The sequence below is a fragment of the Bombus huntii genome, chromosome 13 (genome assembly GCF_024542735.1).
Source record: "Bombus huntii isolate Logan2020A chromosome 13, iyBomHunt1.1, whole genome shotgun sequence".
Taxonomy (NCBI): domain Eukaryota; kingdom Metazoa; phylum Arthropoda; class Insecta; order Hymenoptera; family Apidae; genus Bombus; species Bombus huntii.
Genome location: NC_066250.1, coordinates 4,688,293 through 4,709,837, shown reverse-complemented (window position 1 = coordinate 4,709,837; position 21,545 = coordinate 4,688,293). Strand labels below are relative to the sequence as shown.

The window sequence follows — 21,545 nt, the reverse complement described above, 5'->3', positions numbered from 1 at the left end:
ATTAGAGAAAACATTAATTCTCTCTACTAGGAAACTCCATACAGCGGTTTTTCATATGTTCCTATGGATTTTCATAAGTAAACAGGTTTAATGTTCAATCTACCGTTTGTTGCCGTTCTTCTCTACGATTTGTACAAGGTAAGCTGTCGCCCATGTGTCGTTCCGTTTGAGGATCACTGTGCGCCCATCTCTACAGACTGACCTCCTTCCGCTCGTGTAAAGAGGTTTGCTCGTGTGCAGGATATTCTGGCAGGATATTTCAATTGTCGATGACTAAAAAACAAAGACGAAACGCAATTTTTTTATCCTACATTTTTTCAGTTTCAACAAACACCTTTCAAATTTTCTGTCAAATTACCTGTAGCCGAACACTCTATATTTTCTATGGACCAATATATAAAACGAAATACATTCCTTGGTTACTGACGAAGGAAATTGTTTTCAATTCCGAATAATTATCGTATATGAACATTTTTGCTTACTGGTAACCATTCTCTACAATTCCTTTGATCAACCAATAATCAACATCAACGATGGATCTCGATTTAGTCTGTCCCTGATGATGATAATCAAAAAATATTAATCACTTATAATAGTCATTTGTAATCAGTAACTTATCCATTAAAATCACCAAATTTGTCATTAAATTTTTTGACAAATTTCTTTAAGATGCAGGGATCATTAGTTTGCCATTTAAAGAAAAATTAGTTTTTTCTCCATGACACGCAGTATAGTATTGATATACAGAATGGCAGATTCGATATTTTCTTCTATTTCAGATTTATTATTACTGGTCATTGCCGTTTTGGCAGTGACGGGGAACGCTTTTGCCGAAATACACGAAATTCCCACAAAATGTCCAGAATCTTCAGGCAAAACCGTACAGCTCGCTCACAAACACGATTGTACCAAGTTTTACGAGTGTTCCAATGGGCAGAAGCAACTTTCGAATTGCCCAGAATTTGCCCCGGGACAGAAGCTACATTTCGACCCTGAACTTCAAAATTGTACTTTCCCATGGGAGGCAAATTGCGCGTCAAGAGCTCCGGATTGTTCAATGGACGAATTCATACAACCTCATCCCACCAACTGTAGTTTATATTACAAATGCGAGAACGGGGAAAAAGTCTTAAAAACGTGTGACGAGAAACAGCTGTTTTGTTCCGAGTCTCTAGAATGCGTAGACAAGGATGCCGCCAAGTGTAAAGTTCACGATTCATGTCCAACAGGTAAATTGTTGGAAGCTGTACTTCTCCCGCATGATTGCGATTGCCATCGTCAATCGCTGTATTATGAATGTGTCGATGGACAATACGCTGTAAGGCGGTGCCCATCGGGTCATGTATTCGACGCTGAACGTAGACAATGTGTGTCTAATGTCCACTGTCCTGCAACCGGTATTAAGAGAATTTCTCATGATACGGATTGTGGTTTGTATTACGAATGCGTGGATGGTGTGAAAGTAGAGAAAGTTTGCGAAGATGGATTGTCTTTCGACGAAACCAAGGGTATATGTACTTGGCCTCCGAGACACGAGTGTTCATCGAACTTTAAACAAACCGATCCGGCTATATACTTTCTACCTCATGTAGCGGAGAAAAAAGATGACATGGACTGTCCACCACAGGGATATACATACTTAGCACACGAATGTTCTTGCACCAAGTATTACTCTTGCGAAGACGGAAATAAGTATCTGGGTAAATGTCCTGAAGGCACGATATATGATTATATTAGAGAAGTTTGCGATTTGCCGCATGCCGCCATATGTAGGAACGAAATATATACTAACGACACGTTCCTAAGTGAAAATTGTCATTTTTCATCTGATTGTCCATCTGAAGGCCATAATCGCTATCCTCATGAAAGTGATTGTACATTATTTTACGATTGCTACAACGGTCGCAAATGTCGTATGTCGTGTTTCCAAGGGTACGTCTTCAATCCACTAATCGGCTCGTGCGATCTACCTAGGAACGTTCCCAACTGCCACGATTATATACCTACCCCTACGACTACGACATGGCGCCCGCCTGCAACCACGTCTACGACATGGCGCCCGCCTGCAACCACGTCTACGACATGGCGCCCGACCGGTTGCCCGGAAGGAGAAATAACGCATCACGACTGTAACTGCAATGCATATTACTTATGTCGGAACGGACAATACCAATGGATGAGATGTCCCACAGGCCAAAGTTTTGATTGTATAAAGCGGCAATGTATGCCAGAAGGAAGTGCTCATTGTTGCAAATCAGAAAGCAACGATTGTGACGGTACATGTTCGTCAAGCAATAGACTTTTGCCCCACAAGGAGTGCAACAAGTATTGTACATGCGATAGTGGAACTACCACAGTTCGAAATTGTCCCAGGCATACGTATTACGATCGGTACAGACAAATTTGCAACTGGCCAGAAGCCATACAGAACGGTGACTTGCCGGCACAGTGTGATCCTACCGACTGTAGTTTCGGTGAGAATTATGTTCCCCATGAATGTTATTGTGACAGATATTATAAATGCTCAGGCAATGGTAAATTTCTTCAGAATTGTAAAACTGGAGAATACTTTGACTATACAGAAGAAAAATGCGTTGACAGTAAATATGCTCACTGTTATGTAAAGATTTGATTAAGGATTGTCAAAAATATTGTAGATGTAGCGGTAGGAAAGTGTATATCGAGCAATGTGCCAGCGTTCTGTACTACGATATCGGGAGAACGTGGCTCAAAACATAAATTTATCGTCGAACTGTCCGTCTCTAACTGATTGTAATAATTTTCTTTAAAAGCTAGGAAATGAATCGTAGAATCAAAAAGAAACGAATTCGTAGAATAATAAAGATAAATGGTTTGTTGTAACACCTTCATCGAGTATCTTTGAATTCCAGAATATTACGATATTACAAGGTTAAAACGCAATGCTGCTTTTATATATTGTCTAATTTATGTAATCTTTTAAGATGATTGTATTGAATTTGACTATACATTACAAGTTAGCCGTAAGTAATAAAATTAATGATAAATGATCTTTATTTAGCATCTTTAATTAGCATTCATTCTTATACGTATACATAGCATGAAACGTTAACAATTTAATTATATTCGATTCATTGCCATATATATTGTCACGATTTTATTTTGTAAAATTGCGACTGATTAGCAAAAACATTACCATAAATGTGGTAGTTACATGTGAAGTAAATGTAAGTCAAAGATGCCATGTAAAATATAAAAGATCGCATTGTAAAACATTCGATGGAAATAAAAGTTGTTCGATATTGCATTCTATTCTATATGTTAAATGAATTATCAAATTGGATGTGCATCTATCATTGGATCTATACCTACGGAGTGATAAAAATTTAATTTCCTTTACCAGTATCTAGAGATAGTACATAGTTTAAAGACGAATATTGAAATGCACATCGTCGACAAAATTGTACCTTCGGCGGCTATGGAAAATAAAAAATTCAAAACCACATTTAAAAATATGGGCATTATATGGTGCATATAAAGTACTAGTCACTAACGATACAAAAGCATTGCAAAACGTAAAATATGTTTCCGCTACTGTTGTTATTTGGTCCTGGAAAAATTGGCGATATTTTTCGCCTGAGAATAAAGTTGAAAGAAGATCATTGGCTTTGTCATAGCGTCGCCAAAAACGCACGCATTCGCTCATTTCGAACAAGTTGCTCTGAAATTGCATAACGTTTACGCTTTGTATAAGTTAAGTTTTCTTAAAACTGGTGCAATAGTGATTTAGAACAGGCTGAATTTTGTCAAAGCCTTTCCAAATTTTTGTGTACAATACGAAACAGATGTGGTGCATTTTGGGGGAATTATAGACTTTCGTGCCAATGACGGTTTTCTTACTTCACATCTTCATCGTAGAGCTCATTCACATACTTATGATCGCGTCTATTCATGTTGCGTTTCAAAAATTTACATGACGGCGTATCATAAATATGTGCTCCACTTTGGAATTTGTCGTCCTGTCCTGAGAACTGTGAGATTATTGAAGAAAAAAACTAGAGTGATTCATTTTCTCAAATGTTAGCTAACGTAGAGAAGATTTTATCGTTACATGAAACACTAGAAACGTTATGTAACTTCACAGAAAGATTTCAATTTGTCTTACTTGGATGAATCATTGATATATCTGCGTTCTCTTGCAACTGTTATATATAAAGTGCAGGCTGAAAACAATATGTGACGTCTAATATCATGATTCCTATATGTTCGGGAGCAAATTAATAAATCAAAACTTCGAAGCTATCCAATTTGGGAGACTATCTTAGGAACGGTTAGAACAAGTCCTAACGAAAGATTCAAAAGATTTCTGTCTTTGGATACCAATTCCTACGAAGCTGTCATTGCTGCTTTTTCACATCGTAGATTTAAAAATCGTCGACTCTTAGAAGTGGCAAATAAAACATTGAACATTTAACGCTCAATTTTTATTAATGTGGTCATATCAGCAAAGCATTATTACGAAGATGTAATTAACGCTATTGAAAAATCTCAAGTAAATAACGATTCCGAGTGTGAAGGAGGCGAAGATGAAACAATAATAATTCCACGAGTGTTATCCGAAGATAAGAATAAATAACTAAATCGAAATTTTAATTGGCAAGATAAAAGCTCCGATTTGTTCATGTTAAATGATTATTCGATAAGAGACAGTTTTCTGAACAATACAAGCCTCTTTCAACTACCGCACCAGTCGAACGATTATTTTCTCTAGCAACAATATTAGATGGGCCGAGGCAAAGATCGTCACCTCGTACAATACAGTATCTTAAGAAAGCACCTTATTTGAATACCTACAGGACACATTACCTACGATAAATGTGATATGCCGATTTTGATGAAAATTTGTAGATTCATAGTGCAGCTAATAATACGGATCACCTACTTTTTCTTTGCCGACCATCGTTCACATTTCGCAGGCGAAAACTCTCAAAATATGCATAGATGCCTATCGATAAATTTTATATTCTCATCAACAAATATAAGCATATAAATAGATTTTAAAGAATCCATCTGTTTCAATACATCCTCGTTCATTAAATTTTGTAAATATTTGACAATTTTAACCAAAATTTGTTTGTGTAAACTGGACTTCTAAATTCGAAATACGGATAAATCAGAATTTTAATTTTTTGTAAATTGACTAAGATAATCATCGTTTAACTAACTTGAACAAACTTTTGCCTTCTATAGACAACCAAAATTTTCTAAGCTAATTCGGGTGCCATTATGGTTAGGAATCGGCGTATCTTTGCATTTAATGTGCTATAAGTCATCTCTGATATGATAAAAATTATCGTCACAGGTAAATCCAGTTTAATCCGCATCGAATATCTGAATATATTCCACGGTGTCACCTGCTGAATCAGTAGATTAACCTTATTCTAGTCGGACGTGGCCGGAAGAGCAAGTAAAGTACGCGAATATTCCATTGAATAAAAACGCTATATAATGCGTATTTCATAATATTTTAGAAATCTAGGCTAAATTTCTCTTCCCTGATAACGTTGTTTAAGATAATCATCATCGTAGGAATATGTAGATAAACGTAATCGCTTTTACTTAACAGAAATCATAAAAGGCTTTGGCGACTAAACCTTGAAAAGATATACGAATAAAACACGGAGATATTTAATTTATTATTATCATTAATATAAAAGGTCGTTTATTGGCATTTTCCTATTACATGTTTCACGATAACTATACGAAATCTGCGCAATGAATAACATATTTCCAATTTATAATTGTTGATATCTATATTGTAATATCGGAATATATTAAAGGCGTAATTTTGTCCGATTAATTATAATTTATTAATAATGGATTGAAAATACAGATATTAGTTAGACAGAGAAACGATTTTTGATTAACAGGAAAACTAAATGCAACGCTCGTATTTACAACAAATAACTTGACAACTATTTGGTAACTCTCTCTCTCTTTCTCACTAGCAACTCTAACACTCGACAACACTTGCAACTCAATTCTAAGGACTCTATGCTTCGACGTCTCGATCAACTCTGCCCCTCGCCAATGCATTCCTGCTCGGTCCTGCGCACACACACACACACCTTTCGGCTCACATACTCTGGCCTCTCGATTGCCACTCCTTGAAATATGAAACCGTACTTCTGTTTTGACGCTGCTTATCTTTTCTCGCGTCACTGTTACTAAGCCCAATCAGTCTTTTACCTACCCTGTCCAAACTATTCGAGAAGATGCTCACGAACCGACTCCTTCCAATCCTAGAGAACTTGAAAACACTCCCAGATCACCAATTCGGCTTCCGAAAACATCATTCTACAGTAGAGCAAATCCACCGCTTAACTCATACGATCAGCCAAACACTCGAAAAGAAAAAATATTGCTCAGCGGTTTTCCTAGACATCCAACAGGCATTCGATAAAGTATGGCATGAAGGGCTACTATACAAACTTAAAAAGATCCTACCCCACCCCTACTACTCCATCCTAAAATCTTACCTAACCAATAGACAATTCATGGTTAAATACCTAGACGCCACTTCCGCAACATTCCCAATAGAAGCCGGCATACCCCAAGGTAGTGTCCTCGGACCCCTACTGTACTCCATCTACACTGCCGACCTACCTATATCAAAAGATATAACAATAGCGACATTTGCAAACGACACAGCGCTATTAGCTTCCCACGCAGACCCGGTAATAGCCTCATCCACTCTCCAGCGAAGTCTCGACTTCATGGAAAAGTGGTTTCACAAATGGGGCTTCAAAATCAACGAAAAGAAATCCTCACATGTAACCTTCACGCTCCGAAAACAAACCTGCCCCCAGGTCACCATCAACAATGCAACAGTTCCTAGCAGGGACACAGTCCGATACCTGGGCATGACTCTGGACAGGAGACTAACGTGGAAGACACACATCTCAGATAAAAGGAAGCAACTAAAGGACAAACTAAAAAAATTCTATTGGCTCACGGGCCGACGCTCCAAACTAAACATACAGAATAAAATTACCCTCTACAAGACCGTAATAAAACCTGTCTGGACCTACGGAATCCAACTATGGGGAACAGCAAGTAACTCCAACATCGAAATACTCCAACGCTTTCAATCGAAAACGCTAAGATCCCTAATTGACGCACCTTGGTATGTAACCAATGAAACAATACACCGCGACCTCAAGATACCCACCGTCAAAGAGGAAATAGCAAAATATAGCGACAGATACAGCAAAAGAATCAACAAACACCGAAACCCCCTAATCACTGGACTACTCGATACGACGGACCAGATTCGCAGGCTGAAGAGGCACTACCCGCTAGACCTAAACGTTAGATTCATTTAATTATCCAAATTAAGCATATGCACTTACTTATAGTACTTATAGATTATAAATTATATCTATCTATAATAAGTATTAACTTATTGTAAATAAACAGCCATGTCACTGCGCCACGCCAGAAAAATTACTGAAAATTCTCAACGCGAGAATTGATTGTAATTTCAACAAATAAATAAAAAAAAGGAGAGCTATAGAATTCTTCCATGCCTTTGTTAGACAAAGCGTTCATCCCGTGACCGCGTTCGGCGACTGACTGTCGCCTCGAGCCCAAGCTCATTATCACAACTCTCGAACAATTACAATCGGATTGAATAACTACAATTGTTCAGTTACAGCTATAGTAGACTCTAGGTTACAATGTTGCGGGATTATCCAAAATTCCAGAGGCTCCGGTGTTCTTTCATCTCCGACATATATTTAAGTACATAACATATCTTCTGTATCGTTATTAAGCACTATTGTCCCAGCATCGCACCTTTGATACGTGAAACGCGGAACGATAAGTCGATTTATACGAGTGACAACTCTAAAATTGCGAGTAAGATTATAATGATATTTATCGTTCAAAAATACTGTAACCTTGAGTATTTAAATGATTGCATCGTCCGATACAAGGCACGAAGATATGCTGATAGTCCGATAAGTTACCTATAAAAGTCAAATCTTACAACTTGGTAATGTCAGTTCCTTCCAAAAAACCAACTACAGGAGAGTGTGTTATCTTTCCATTGTTAGAAATAAATCTGTTGGAATGAGAGGTGAGTAATTTTACTTGTGATATAGTTCGTAACCACGTTGTTGTTGGGACTTTATTTTAGTATTGCATATCCTTATATCGCATATATTATAAGAACAATATATTCTTTGGGAGAATATAGAGAACGAAATAAATTTATTCGGCTACTGATGAACATTAACGACGAAGGAAGTTATTTTCAATTACGAATAATCATCGTAGATGAACATTTTTTGCTTATTGGAACCACTATTGAAAATTGTTACGCTGTTAACTGCTACACTTAGCGCGCATATATTCAACACTGCGTATTATATGCATTCATCAGGTTGCTACACTGATGATCAATACGGTTTTTAGTTACCTATAACCATTAACGATGAACAAATTCGTTTCATTAACAATAATTATGATCAATGATGGAACTCGTTTTAGTCCGTCACTGATAATGATAATCAAAACAAGTTTTTGCAAGATTTCTTTAAGATGTAGGGCACATTAGTTTCCACTTAAACAGAAATTAGCTTTTTCTTCATGACACGCAGAATAGTATTGACATACAGAATGGCAGATTCAATATTTTCTTCTATTTCAGATTTATTATTACTGGTCATTGCCGTTTTGGCAGTGACGGAGAACGCTTTTGCCGAAATACACGAAATTCCCACAAAATGTCCAGAATCTGCAGGCAAAACCGTACAGCTCGCTCACGAACACGATTGTACCAAGTTTTACGAGTGTTCCAATGGACAGAAGCTACTCTCGAATTGCCCAGAATTTGCTTCGGGACAGAAGCTACATTTCGACCCTGAACTTCAAAATTGTACTTTCCCATGGGAGGCCAATTGCGCGTCAAGAGCTTCGGATTGTTCAAAGGACGGATTCATACAACCTCATCCCACCAACTGTAGCCTATATTACAAATGCGAGAACGGGGAAAAAGTCTTAAAAGCGTGCGACGAAGAACAGCTGTTTTGTTCTGAGTCTCTAGAATGCGTAGACAAGCTACAGTGCGATATACCCGAGAACGTTGGCGGCTGCAACGGTGATCAACCAACTACCACGACTACGACTACGACAAGGCGCCCAACTACAACTACCACTACAGGGTGGCTCTCGTTCGATTGCATTGAAGGAAACCAAATGCCTTACGAGTGTAACTGCTATGAATATTATGTATGTCGCAACGGAAGTTACCAACGGATGAGATGTCCCTCAGGCGAAAAGTTTGATAGGGCAGAGAGGAAATGTATGTCAGAAAACATTGCTGAATGTCATCCCTTTGGAAACAACGGATGCCAAGGTAGTTGTTCGTCAAGTAGTGACCAGTTGCCCCACAGGGAGTGCAACAAGTATTGTACATGCGATAGTGGAACTACCACAGTTCGAAATTGTCCCAGGCATACGTATTACGATCGGTACAGACAAATTTGCAACTGGCCAGAAGACATACGGGACTTGCCGGCGCATTGTGATCCTACCGACTGTAGTTTCGGTAACAATTATGTTCCTCATGACTGTTACTGTGAAAAATATTATGATTGTTCAGGCAATGGGAAATTTCTTCAGATGTGTAAAAGTGGAGAATACTTTGACTATGCAGAAGAAAAATGCGTTGACAGTAAATATGCTCACTGTTATGTAAAGATTTGATTAAGGATTGTCAAAAATATTGTGGATGTAGCGGTAGGAACGTTATGTCGAGTAATGTGCCAGCGTTCTGTACTACGATATCGGGAGAACGTGGCTCAAAACATAAATTTATCGTCGAACTGTCCGTCTCTAACTGATTGTAATAATTTTCTTTAAAAGCTAGGAAATGAATCGTAGAATCAAAAAGAAACGAATTCGTAGAATAATAAAGATAAATGGTTTGTTGTAACACCTTCATCGAGTATCTTTGAATTCCAGAATATTACGATATTACAAGGTTAAAACGCAATGCTGCTTTTATATATTGTCTAATTTATGTAATCTTTTAAGATGATTGTATTGAATTTGACTATACATTGCAAGTTAGCCGTAAGTAATAAAATTAATGATAAATGACATCTTTAATTAGCATTCATTCTTATACGTATACATAGCATGAAACGTTAACAATTTAATTATATTCAATTCATTGCCATGTATATTGTCACGATTTTATTCTGTAAAATTGCGACTGATTAGCAAAAACATTACCATAAATGTGGTAGTTACATGTAAAGTAAATGTAAGTCAAAGATGCCATGTAAAATATAAAAGATCGCATTGTAAAACATTCGATGGAAATAAAAGTTGTTCGATATTGCATTCTATTCTATATGTTAAATAATTTATCAAATTGGATGTGCACCTATCATTGGATCTATACCTACGGAGTAATAAAAATTTAATTTCCTTTACCAGTAGCTAGAGATAGTACATAGTTTAAAGACGAATATTGAAATGTACATCGTCGACAAAATTGTACCTTCGGCGGCTATGGAAAATAAAAAATTCAAAACCACATTTAAAAATATGGGCATTATATGGTGCATATAAAGTACTAGTCACTAACGATACAAAAGCATTGCAAAACGTAAAATATGTTTCCGCTACTGTTGTTATTTGGTCCTGGAAAAATTGGTGATATTTTTCGCCTGAGAATAAAGTGGAAAGAAGATCATTGGCTTCGTCATAGCGTCGCCTCAAACGCACGCATTCGCTCATTTCGAACAAGTTGCTCTGAAATTGCATAACGTTTACGCTTTGTATAAGTTAAGTTTTCTTAAAACTGGTGCAATAGTGATTTAGAACAGGCTGAATTTTGTCAAAGCCTTTCCAAATTTTTGTGTACAATACGAAACAGATGTGGTGCATTTTGGGGGAATTATAGACTTTCGTGCCAATGACGGTTTTCTTACTTCACATCTTCATCGTAGAGCTCATTCACATACTTATGATCGCGTCTATTCGTGTTGCGTTTCAAAAATTTACATGACGGCGTATCATAAATATGTGCTCCACTTTGGAATTTGTCGTCCTGTCCTGAGAACTGTGAGATTATTGAAGAAAAAAACTAGAATGATTCATTTTCTCAAATGTTAGCTAACGTAGAGAAGATTTTATCGTTACATGAAACACTAGAAACGTTATGTAACTTCACAGAAAGATTTCAATTTGTCTTACTTGGATGAATCATTGATATATCTGCGTTCTCTTGCAACTGTTATATATAAAGTGCAGGCTGAAAACAATATGTACTATGGACGTCTAATATCATGATTCCTATATGTTCGGGAGCAAATTAATAAATCAAAACTTCGAAGCTATCCAATTTGGGAGACTATCTTAGGAACGGTTAGAACAAGTCCTAACGAAAGATTCAAAAGATTTCTGTCTTTGGATACCAATTCCTACGAAGCTGTCATTGCTGCTTTTTCACATCGTAGATTTAAAAATCGTCGACTCTTAGAAGTGGCAAATAAAACATTGAACATTTAACGCTCAATTTTTATTAATGTGGTCATATCAGCAAAGCATTATTACGAAGATGTAATTAACGCTATTGAAAAATCTCAAGTAAATAACGATTCCGAGTGTGAAGGAGGCGAAGATGAAACAATAATAATTCCACGAGTGTTATCCGAAGATAAGAATAAATAACTAAATCGAAATTTTAATTGGCAAGATAAAAGCTCCGATTTGTTCATGTTAAATGATTATTCGATAAGAGACAGTTTTCTGAACAATACAAGCCTCTTTCAACTACCGCACCAGTCGAACGATTATTTTCTCTAGCAACAATATTAGATGGGCCGAGGCAAAGATCGTCACCTCGTACAATACAGTATCTTAAGAAAGCACCTTATTTGAATACCTACAGGACACATTACCTACGATAAATGTGATATGCCGATTTTGATGAAAATTTGTAGATTCATAGTGCAGCTAATAATACGGATCACCTACTTTTTCTTTGCCGACCATCGTTCACATTTCGCAGGCGAAAACTCTCAAAATATGCATAGATGCCTATCGATAAATTTTATATTCTCATCAACAAATATAAGCATATAAATAGATTTTAAAGAATCCATCTGTTTCAATACATCCTCGTTCATTAAATTTTGTAAATATTTGACAATTTTAACCAAAATTTGTTTGTGTAAACTGGACTTCTAAATTCGAAATACGGATAAATCAGAATTTCAATTTTTTGTAAATTGACTAAGATAATCATCGTTTAACTAACTTGAACAAACTGTTGCCTTCTATAGACAACCAAAATTTTCTAAGCTAATTTGGGTGCCATTATGGTTAGGAATCGGTGTATCTTTGCATTTAATGTGCTATAAGTCATCTCTGATATGGTAAAAATTATCGTCACAGGTAAATCCAATTTAATCCGCATCGAATATCTGAATATATTCCACGGTGTCACCTGCTGAATCAGTAGATTAACCTTATTCTAGTCGGACGTGGCCGGAAGAGCAAGTAAAGTACGCGAATATTCCATTGAATAAAAACGCTATATAATGCGTATTTCATAATATTTTAGAAATCTAGGCTAAATATCTCTTCCCTGATAACGTTGTCTAAGATAATCATCATCGTAGGAATATGTAGATAAACGTAATCGCTTTTTCTTAACAGAAATCATAAAAAGCTTTGGCGACTAAACCTTGGAAAGATATACGAATAAAACACGGAGATATTTAATTTATTATTATTATTAATATAAAAGGTCGTTTATTGGCATTTTCCTATTACATGTTTCACGATAACTATACGAAATCTGCGCAATGAATAACATATTTCCAATTTATAATTGTTCATATCTATATTTTGATCGGTGAAATTATATTATAATATGATCTTGTTACGATCTTATTTGTATCATTGTGTAACAGGACAAGAATTTTAAGAATTGCGTTCTATATCTTTATTAGTACGTTGTAAAGTCCAATCGAATGATTCGATTCTGTTACGTATGTAAAGTGTGATCCTGTTTATACCATGGATGTATTATAGTTGTCTGTTATTATTTACTTCTTTTTATGATATTCTTCTACGAGTAGTTTACTTCTCTCATTGAAATTGTTATACAGAATCGCTTGCTTCGAATTTCTCGACATTCTCAAGACTTTGATCACAGTTTGCATTCACAGCGCTCCTAAATATATATTTAAGTACATAACACATCTTCTGTATCGTTATTAAGCACTATTGTCGCCCCATCGCATCATTGATATGTGAATTCCAAAACGATAAGTCGATTTATACGAGTGACAACTCTAAAATTGCGATTAAGATTATAATGATATTTATCGTTCAAAAATACTGCAAGCTTGAGTAGTTAAATGATTGTATCGTCCGATACAAGGCACGAAGATATGCTGATAGTCCGATAAGTTACCTATAAAAGTCAAATCTTACAACTTTGTAATGTCAGTTCCTTCCAAAAAACCAACTACAGGAGAGTGTGTTATCTTTCCATTGTTAGAAATAAATCTGTTAGAATGAGAGGTGAGTAATTTTACTTGTGATATAGTTCGTAACCACGTTGCTTTTGGGACTTTATTTTAGTATTGCATATCCTTATATCGCATATATTATAAGAACAATATATTCTTTGGGAGAATATAGAGAACGAAATAAATTTATTCGGCTACTGATGAACATTAACGACGAAGGAAGTTATTTTCAATTACGAATAATCATCGTAGATGAACATTTTTTGCTTATTGGAACCACTATTGAAAATTGTTACGCTGTTAACTACTACACTTAGCGCGCATATATTCAACACTGCTACGTATATGCATTCATCAGGTTGCTACACTGATGATCAATACGGTTTTTAGTTACCTATAACCATTAACGATGAACAAATTCGTTTCATTAACAATAATCATGATCAATGACGGAACTCGTTTTAGTCCGTCACTGATAATGATAATCAAAACAAGTTTTTGGAAGATTTCTTTAAGATGTAGGGGACATTAGTTTCCACTTAAACAGAAATTAACTTTTTCTTCATGACACGCAGAATGGTATTGACATACAGAATGGCAGATTCGATATTTTCTTCTATTTCAGATTTATTATTACTGGTCATTGCCGTTTTGGCATTGACGGGGAACGCTTTTGCCGAAATACACGAAATTCCCACAAAATGTCCAGAATCTGCTGGCAAAACCGTACAGCTCGCTCACAAACACGATTGTACCAAGTTTTACGAGTGTTCCAATGGACAGAAGCTACTCTCGAATTGCCCAGAATTTGCCCCGGGACAGAAGCTACATTTCGACCCTGAACTTCAAAATTGTACTTTCCCATGGGAGGCAAATTGCGCGTCTAGAGCTCCGGATTGTTCAAAGGACGAATTCATACAACCTCATTCCACCAACTGTAGTTTATATTACAAATGCGAGAACGGGGAAAAAGTCTTAAAAACGTGTGAGGAAGAACAGCTGTTTTGTTCCGAGTCTCTAGAATGCGTAGACAAGGATGCCGCCAAGTGTAAAGTTTACGATTCGTGTCCAACAGGCAAATTGTTGGAGGCTGTACTTCTCCCGCATGATTGCTATCGTCAATCGCTGTATTACGAATGTGTCGATGGACAATACGATGTTAGACGGTGCCCATCGGGCCATGAATTCGACGCTGAACGTAGACAATGTGTGTCTAATGTCCCCTGTCCTGTAACCGGTACTAAGAGAATTTCTCATGAGACGGATTGCGGTTTGTTTTACGAATGCGTGGATGGTGTTAAGGTAGAGAAAGTTTGCGAAGATGGATTGTCTTTCGACGAAACCAAGGGTATATGTACTTGGCCTCGGAGACACGAATGTTCATCGAACTTCAATCAAACCGACCTTGCTACATACTTTCTACCTCATGTAGCGGAGGAAAAAGATGTTCTAGATTGTCCACCAGTGGGATACGGACTTCTCCATCATGAATGCTCTTGCACCAAGTATTACTATTGTGAAGAAGGAAATAAGATTCTTGCCATATGTCCTAATGGCATGATATATGATAATAGTAAAGGAGTTTGTGACCTACCGAATGTCGCCATATGTTGGAACCAAAAATATATTCAGGATAGTTATTTATATGAAAATTGTTATAATTCGCCTCAGTGTCCACCCAGTGACTATCGTCGCTCTTGTGATGGAAAGTGCTCTGAGATTTATTACGAGTGCACGAGCGGTGTCAGATGCGATCGGTCGTGTGGCGAAGGATTAATTTTCAATTGCGAAAAGCTACAGTGCGATATACCCGAGAACGTTGGCGGCTGCAACGGTGATCAACCTATTACCACGACTACGACTACGACAACTACCACTACAACGTGGCGCCCGCCCTATTGCATTGAAGGAAACCAAATGCCTCACGAGTGTAACTGCTATGCATATTACGTATGTCGCAAGGGAGAATACCAATGGATGAAATGTCCCTCAGGCGAAATGTTTGATTGGGCGGAGAGGAAATGCATGTCACAAAACATTGCTGAATGTCGCCCCTCTGGAAACAACGGATGCCAAGGTAGTTGTTCGTCAAGTAGTGACCGGTTGCCCCACAGGGACTGCAACAAGTTTTGTACATGCGATCATGGAACTGCCACAGTTGCAAATTGTCAAGCCCATACGTATTACGACCAGTCCAAAAAATACTGCGACTGGCCAGAAGCCATACGGAACTTGCCGGCGCATTGTGATCCTACCGATTGTAGTTTCGGTAAGAATTATGTTCCTCATGACTGTTACTGTGACAGATATTATGATTGTTCAGGCAATGGGAAATTTCTTCAGATGTGTAAAAGTGGAGAATACTTTGACTATGCAGAAGAAAAATGCGTTGACAGTAAATATGCTCACTGTTATGTAAAGATTTGATTAAGGATTATCAAAAATATTGTAGATGTAGCGGTAGGAAAGTGTATATCGAGCAATGTGCCAGCGTTCTGTACTACGATATCGGGAGAACGTGGCTCAAAACATAAATTTATCGTCGAACTGTCCGTCTCTAACTGATTGTAGCAGTAATATTGGTGTTGCATCCCGTTATTGTAAATGTACACTTTGTTATGAATGCGACGGAAGATCCAAATACTGCGAGGTATGCGATACTGGATTAAAGTTTGATTTTGTACTCGGAAGCTGTATGAGTAAAAATGTTCATTGTTGCAACTGCAACTTACTGGCAAACGAAACTATATGGTTGGATATACCATTTGTGAATAATTTTCTTTAAAAGCTAGGAAATGAATCGTAGAATCAAAAAGAAACGAATTCGTAGAATAATAAAGATAAATGGTTTGTTGTAACACTTTCATCGAGTATCTTTGAATTCCAGAATATTACGATATTACAAGGTTAAAACGCAATGCTGCTTTTATATATTGTCTAATTTATGTAATCTTTTAAGATGATTGTATTGAATTTGACTATACATTGCAAGTTAGCCGTAAGTAATAAAATTAATGATAAATGACATCTTTAATTAGCATTCATTCTTATACGTATGCATAGCATGAAACGTTAACAATTTAATTATATTCGATTCATTGCCATGTATATTGTCACGATTTTATTTTGTAAAATTGCGACTGATTAGCAAAAACATTACCATAAATGTGGTTGTACCGTCGTGCGACATTCTATCCAGGCCAGGCCACACACCGCGGACAGGATGGCAACCAGATGTCCGCACGCCTTCACTGCGTACCTTCAATAGTCTTAAGAGCCGATTATAAATCTTAGAGGAATTTCTAAGGTCCTTCAGACCAAGCCAAACATCTGCACTAAGTCACTGTCTAAAGGTTATTGTTTACTACGGAAAGATAGGAGAAGTTCGTCTTTCTCATGTACGATGTTTTACCCTGGCAACTTTCTCTCGGGGCGGTTAACACCCTTCCTCCACTCTTCCACACCAATCCAGAAAATTAACCTATTACCAGAGAAGTCCTTCCCTCACTCTCCCAACAAGAACTTCGTCTTAACAAATCAGCTTTTCTCGCATCATTAGACCCACCCATCGCAAGTGCCCTCCGCTGCATCATCGTTACAGAAAGTCAGTCTTTATACGCTTTTTGAACCTTCAGCATCTAAGCGTGCGTCGCGTACAACACCTTGTTACTCTAGCTATCAATCGACTTAATTGTACATTTCTAGTTAAGTTGTTGGAATAAACATTAGTTGTATTCGTTACTTCAGTGTAAAATCAATTTAACCACCCCTATTATCGCAACCGAAATCAGGGGATCGATCACTTCGTGGCGTCGATTATCCAATCGTAACGGGAATTTACGACTCCCGTTGACGTACTTCTTCGCGATTGCGTCTCCCCGCGAGTGGTCGAAACAGTGGTAGTTACATGTAAAGTAAATGTAAGTCAAAGATGCCATGTAAAATATAAAAGATCGCATTGTAAAACATTCGATGGAAATAAAAGTTGTTCGATATTGCATTCTATTCTATATGTTAAATGATTTATCAAATTGGATGTGCACCTATCATTGGATCTATACCTACGGAGTGATAAAAATTTAATTTCCTTTACCAGTAGCTAGAGATAGTACATAGTGTGGCGGATCGGTATCAATAGGAAACAGACAGGTTGAGGTATCAACGCGGCGCAACACTTCCCGGGCGATCCGCTGGTACCAGCCGCCAACACTAGAGGGCTACGACGACAACGAGTCTGTCTAACTCGCTAGCGGTCGAATATACGAGCGATTGATACAAATACCGCACCCAGCGAGACTCCCTCTACGTCTAAGGCAGGGACTACTGGGCATAGCCTTACTGACGAGTCCGCCGGTAGTCCCGAGATGAAACGCACGACTCTCTTTTCATCCGCCACAATAGTTTAAAGACGAATATTGAAATGTACATCGTCGACAAAATTGTACCTTCGGCGGCTATGGAAAATAAAAAATTCAAAACCACATTTAAAAATATGGGCATTATATGGTGCATATAAAGTACTAGTCACTAACGATACAAAAGCATTGCAAAACGTAAAATATGTTTCCGCTACTGTTGTTATTTGGTCCTGGAAAAATTGGTGATATTTTTCGCCTGAGAATAAAGTGGAAAGAAGATCATTGGCTTCGTCATAGCGTCGCCTCAAACGCACGCATTCGCTCATTTCGAACAAGTTGCTCTGAAATTGCATAACGTTTACGCTTTGTATAAGTTAAGTTTTCTTAAAACTGGTGCAATAGTGATTTAGAACAGGCTGAATTTTGTCAAAGCCTTTCCAAATTTTTGTGTACAATACGAAACAGATGTGGTGCATTTTGGGGGAATTATAGACTTTCGTGCCAATGACGGTTTTCTTACTTCACATCTTCATCGTAGAGCTCATTCACATACTTATGATCGCGTCTATTCGTGTTGCGTTTCAAAAATTTACATGACGGCGTATCATAAATATGTGCTCCACTTTGGAATTTGTCGTCCTGTCCTGAGAACTGTGAGATTATTGAAGAAAAAAACTAGAATGATTCATTTTCTCAAATGTTAGCTAACGTAGAGAAGATTTTATCGTTACATGAAACACTAGAAACGTTATGTAACTTCACAGAAAGATTTCAATTTGTCTTACTTGGATGAATCATTGATATATCTGCGTTCTCTTGCAACTGTTATATATAAAGTGCAGGCTGAAAACAATATGTACTATGGACGTCTAATATCATGATTCCTATATGTTCGGGAGCAAATTAATAAATCAAAACTTCGAAGCTATCCAATTTGGGAGACTATCTTAGGAACGGTTAGAACAAGTCCTAACGAAAGATTCAAAAGATTTCTGTCTTTGGATACCAATTCCTACGAAGCTGTCATTGCTGCTTTTTCACATCGTAGATTTAAAAATCGTCGACTCTTAGAAGTGGCAAATAAAACATTGAACATTTAACGCTCAATTTTTATTAATGTGGTCATATCAGCAAAGCATTATTACGAAGATGTAATTAACGCTATTGAAAAATCTCAAGTAAATAACGATTCCGAGTGTGAAGGAGGCGAAGATGAAACAATAATAATTCCACGAGTGTTATCCGAAGATAAGAATAAATAACTAAATCGAAATTTTAATTGGCAAGATAAAAGCTCCGATTTGTTCATGTTAAATGATTATTCGATAAGAGACAGTTTTCTGAACAATACAAGCCTCTTTCATCTACCGCATCAGTCGAACGATTATTTTCTCTAGCAACAATATTAGATGGGCCGAGGCAAAGATCGTCACCTCGTACAATACAGTATCTTAAGAAAGCACCTTATTTGAATACCTACAGGACACATTACCTACGATAAATGTGATATGCCGATTTTGATGAAAATTTGTAGATTCATAGTGCAGCTAATAATACGGATCACCTACTTTTTCTTTGCCGACCATCGTTCACATTTCGCAGGTGAAAACTCTCAAAATATGCATAGATGCCTATCGATAAATTTTATATTCTCATCAACAAATATAAGCATATAAATAGATTTTAAAGAATCCATCTGTTTCAATACATCCTCGTTCATTAAATTTTGTAAATATTTGACAATTTTAACCAAAATTTGTTTGTGTAAACTGGACATCTAAATTCGAAATACGGATAAATCAGAATTTCAATTTTTTGTAAATTGACTAAGATAATCATCGTTTAACTAACTTGAACAAACTGTTGCCTTCTATAGACAACCAAAATTTTCTAAGCTAATTTGGGTGCCATTATGGTTAGGAATCGGCGTATCTTTGCATTTAATGAGCTATAAGTCATCTCTGATATGATAAAAATTATCGTCACAGGTAAATCCAGTTTAATCCACATCGAATATCTGAATATATTCAACGGTGTCACCTGCTGAATCAGTAGATCAACCTTATTCTAGTCGGACGTGGCCGGAAGAGCAAGTAAAGTACGCGAATATTCCATTGAATAAAAACGCTATATAATGCGTATTTCATAATATTTTAGAAATCTAGGCTAAATTTCTCTTCCCTGATAACGTTGTTTAAGATAATCATCATCGTAGGAATATGTAGATAAACGTAATCGCTTTTACTTAACAGAAATCATAAAAGGCTTTGGCGACTAAACCTTGAAAAGATATACGAATAAAACATGGAGATATTTAATTTATTATTATTATTAATATAAAAGAATTAATAAAAAACATATATATAATATAATATATTGGCATTTTCCTATTACATGTTTCACGATAACTATACGAAATCTGCGGAATGAATAACATATTTCCAATTTATAATTGTTGATATCTATATTTTGATCGGTGAAGTTATATTACAATCTAATCTTGTTACGATCTTATTTGTATTATTGTGTAACAGGACAAGAATTTTAAGAATTGCGTTCTATATCTTTATTAGTACGTTGTAAAGTCCAATTGAATGATTCGATTCTGTTACGTATGTAAAGTGTGATCCTGTTTATACCATGTATGTATTATAGTTGTCTGTTATTATTTACTTCTTTTTATGATACTCTTCTACGAGTAGTCTACTTCTCTCATTGAAATTGTTGTACAGAATCGTTTGCTTCGAATTTCTCGACATTCTCAAGACTTTGATAACAGTTTGCATTCACAGCCGTCCTAAATATATATCTAAGTATGTAACATATTTTCTGTATCGTTATTAAGCACTATTGTCGCCCCATCGCATCATTGGATATGTGAATTCCAAAACGATAAGCCAATTTAAATCAGAGCGATAAATCTAAAATAACGAGTAAAGTAATAACAGGAATTATCGTTTGAAAATAATCTAAACTTACATTGTTAAATGATTGTATCGTCCGGTACAAAGTAGCAAGATATGTTGATAGTCCGATAAGTTACCTATAAAAGTCAAATCTTATAATTTTGTAATGTCAGTTCCTTCCTAAAAACTGACTATAGGAAGGTGTGTTATTTTTCAATCGTCAGAAATATATCTGTTGGAATGAGAGGTGAGTAATTTTACTTGTGATATAGTTCGCAACCACGTATGTTGCTTTCGGGGCTTTATCTTACTTTGGTATGTCCTTATATCGCATATTTTAGACGTATATTCTTTGAGAAAATATAGAGAACGAAATAAATTTATTCGGTTACTGATGAACATTACCGACGAAGGAAGCTATTTTCAATTACGAATAATCATCGTAGACGAACATTTTTTGCTTATTGGAAACCACTATTGAAAATTGTTACGCTGTTAACTGCTACAATTGGCGCCCATATATTCAACACTGCTACGTATATGCATTCATCAGGTTGCTACACTCACGATCAATACGGTTTTTAGTTACCTATAACCATTAACGATGACCAAATTATTTTCATTAGCAATAATCATGATCAATGATGGGACTCGTTTTAGTCCGTCACTGATGATGATAATCAAAACAAGTTTTTGCAAGATTTCTTTAAGATGTAGGGGACATTAGTTTCCACTTAAACAGA

At 36.5% G+C, this 21,545-nt stretch overlaps 3 protein-coding genes across 3 annotated transcripts; all 3 read left to right on the top strand.

The window, feature by feature from the left end:
• The first annotated feature begins 748 nt into the window (after window positions 1-748).
• On the top strand, window positions 749-2,632 carry LOC126872606 (uncharacterized). Its single transcript, XM_050632713.1, has one exon. The coding sequence runs from the start codon at window positions 749-751 to the stop codon at window positions 2,630-2,632; it is 1,884 nt and encodes a 627-aa protein (XP_050488670.1).
• Window positions 2,633-8,661: 6,029 nt separating this feature from the next.
• LOC126872605 (probable chitinase 10) lies at window positions 8,662-9,750 on the top strand. The gene has a single exon (XM_050632712.1). The coding sequence runs from the start codon at window positions 8,662-8,664 to the stop codon at window positions 9,748-9,750; it is 1,089 nt and encodes a 362-aa protein (XP_050488669.1).
• A 3,833-nt stretch (window positions 9,751-13,583) lies between these two features.
• On the top strand, window positions 13,584-16,103 carry LOC126872604 (chondroitin proteoglycan 2-like). Its single transcript, XM_050632711.1, has 3 exons — window positions 13,584-13,590; window positions 14,164-15,933; window positions 15,991-16,103. Exons 1-3 carry the CDS (start codon window positions 13,584-13,586, stop codon window positions 16,101-16,103), a joined length of 1,890 nt encoding a protein of 629 aa, XP_050488668.1.
• Window positions 16,104-21,545: the final 5,442 nt, after the last annotated feature.

Coding starts and splice junctions, on each gene's coding strand:
- LOC126872606 (XM_050632713.1), top strand. CDS start 749: ATGGCAGATTCGATATTTTCTTCTATTTCAGATTTATTATTACTGGTC.
- LOC126872605 (XM_050632712.1), top strand. CDS start 8,662: ATGGCAGATTCAATATTTTCTTCTATTTCAGATTTATTATTACTGGTC.
- LOC126872604 (XM_050632711.1), top strand. Junction 15,934..15,990: donor AGAAGAAAAATGCGTTGACA/GTAAATATGCTC, acceptor AAAATATTGTAG/ATGTAGCGGTAGGAAAGTGT.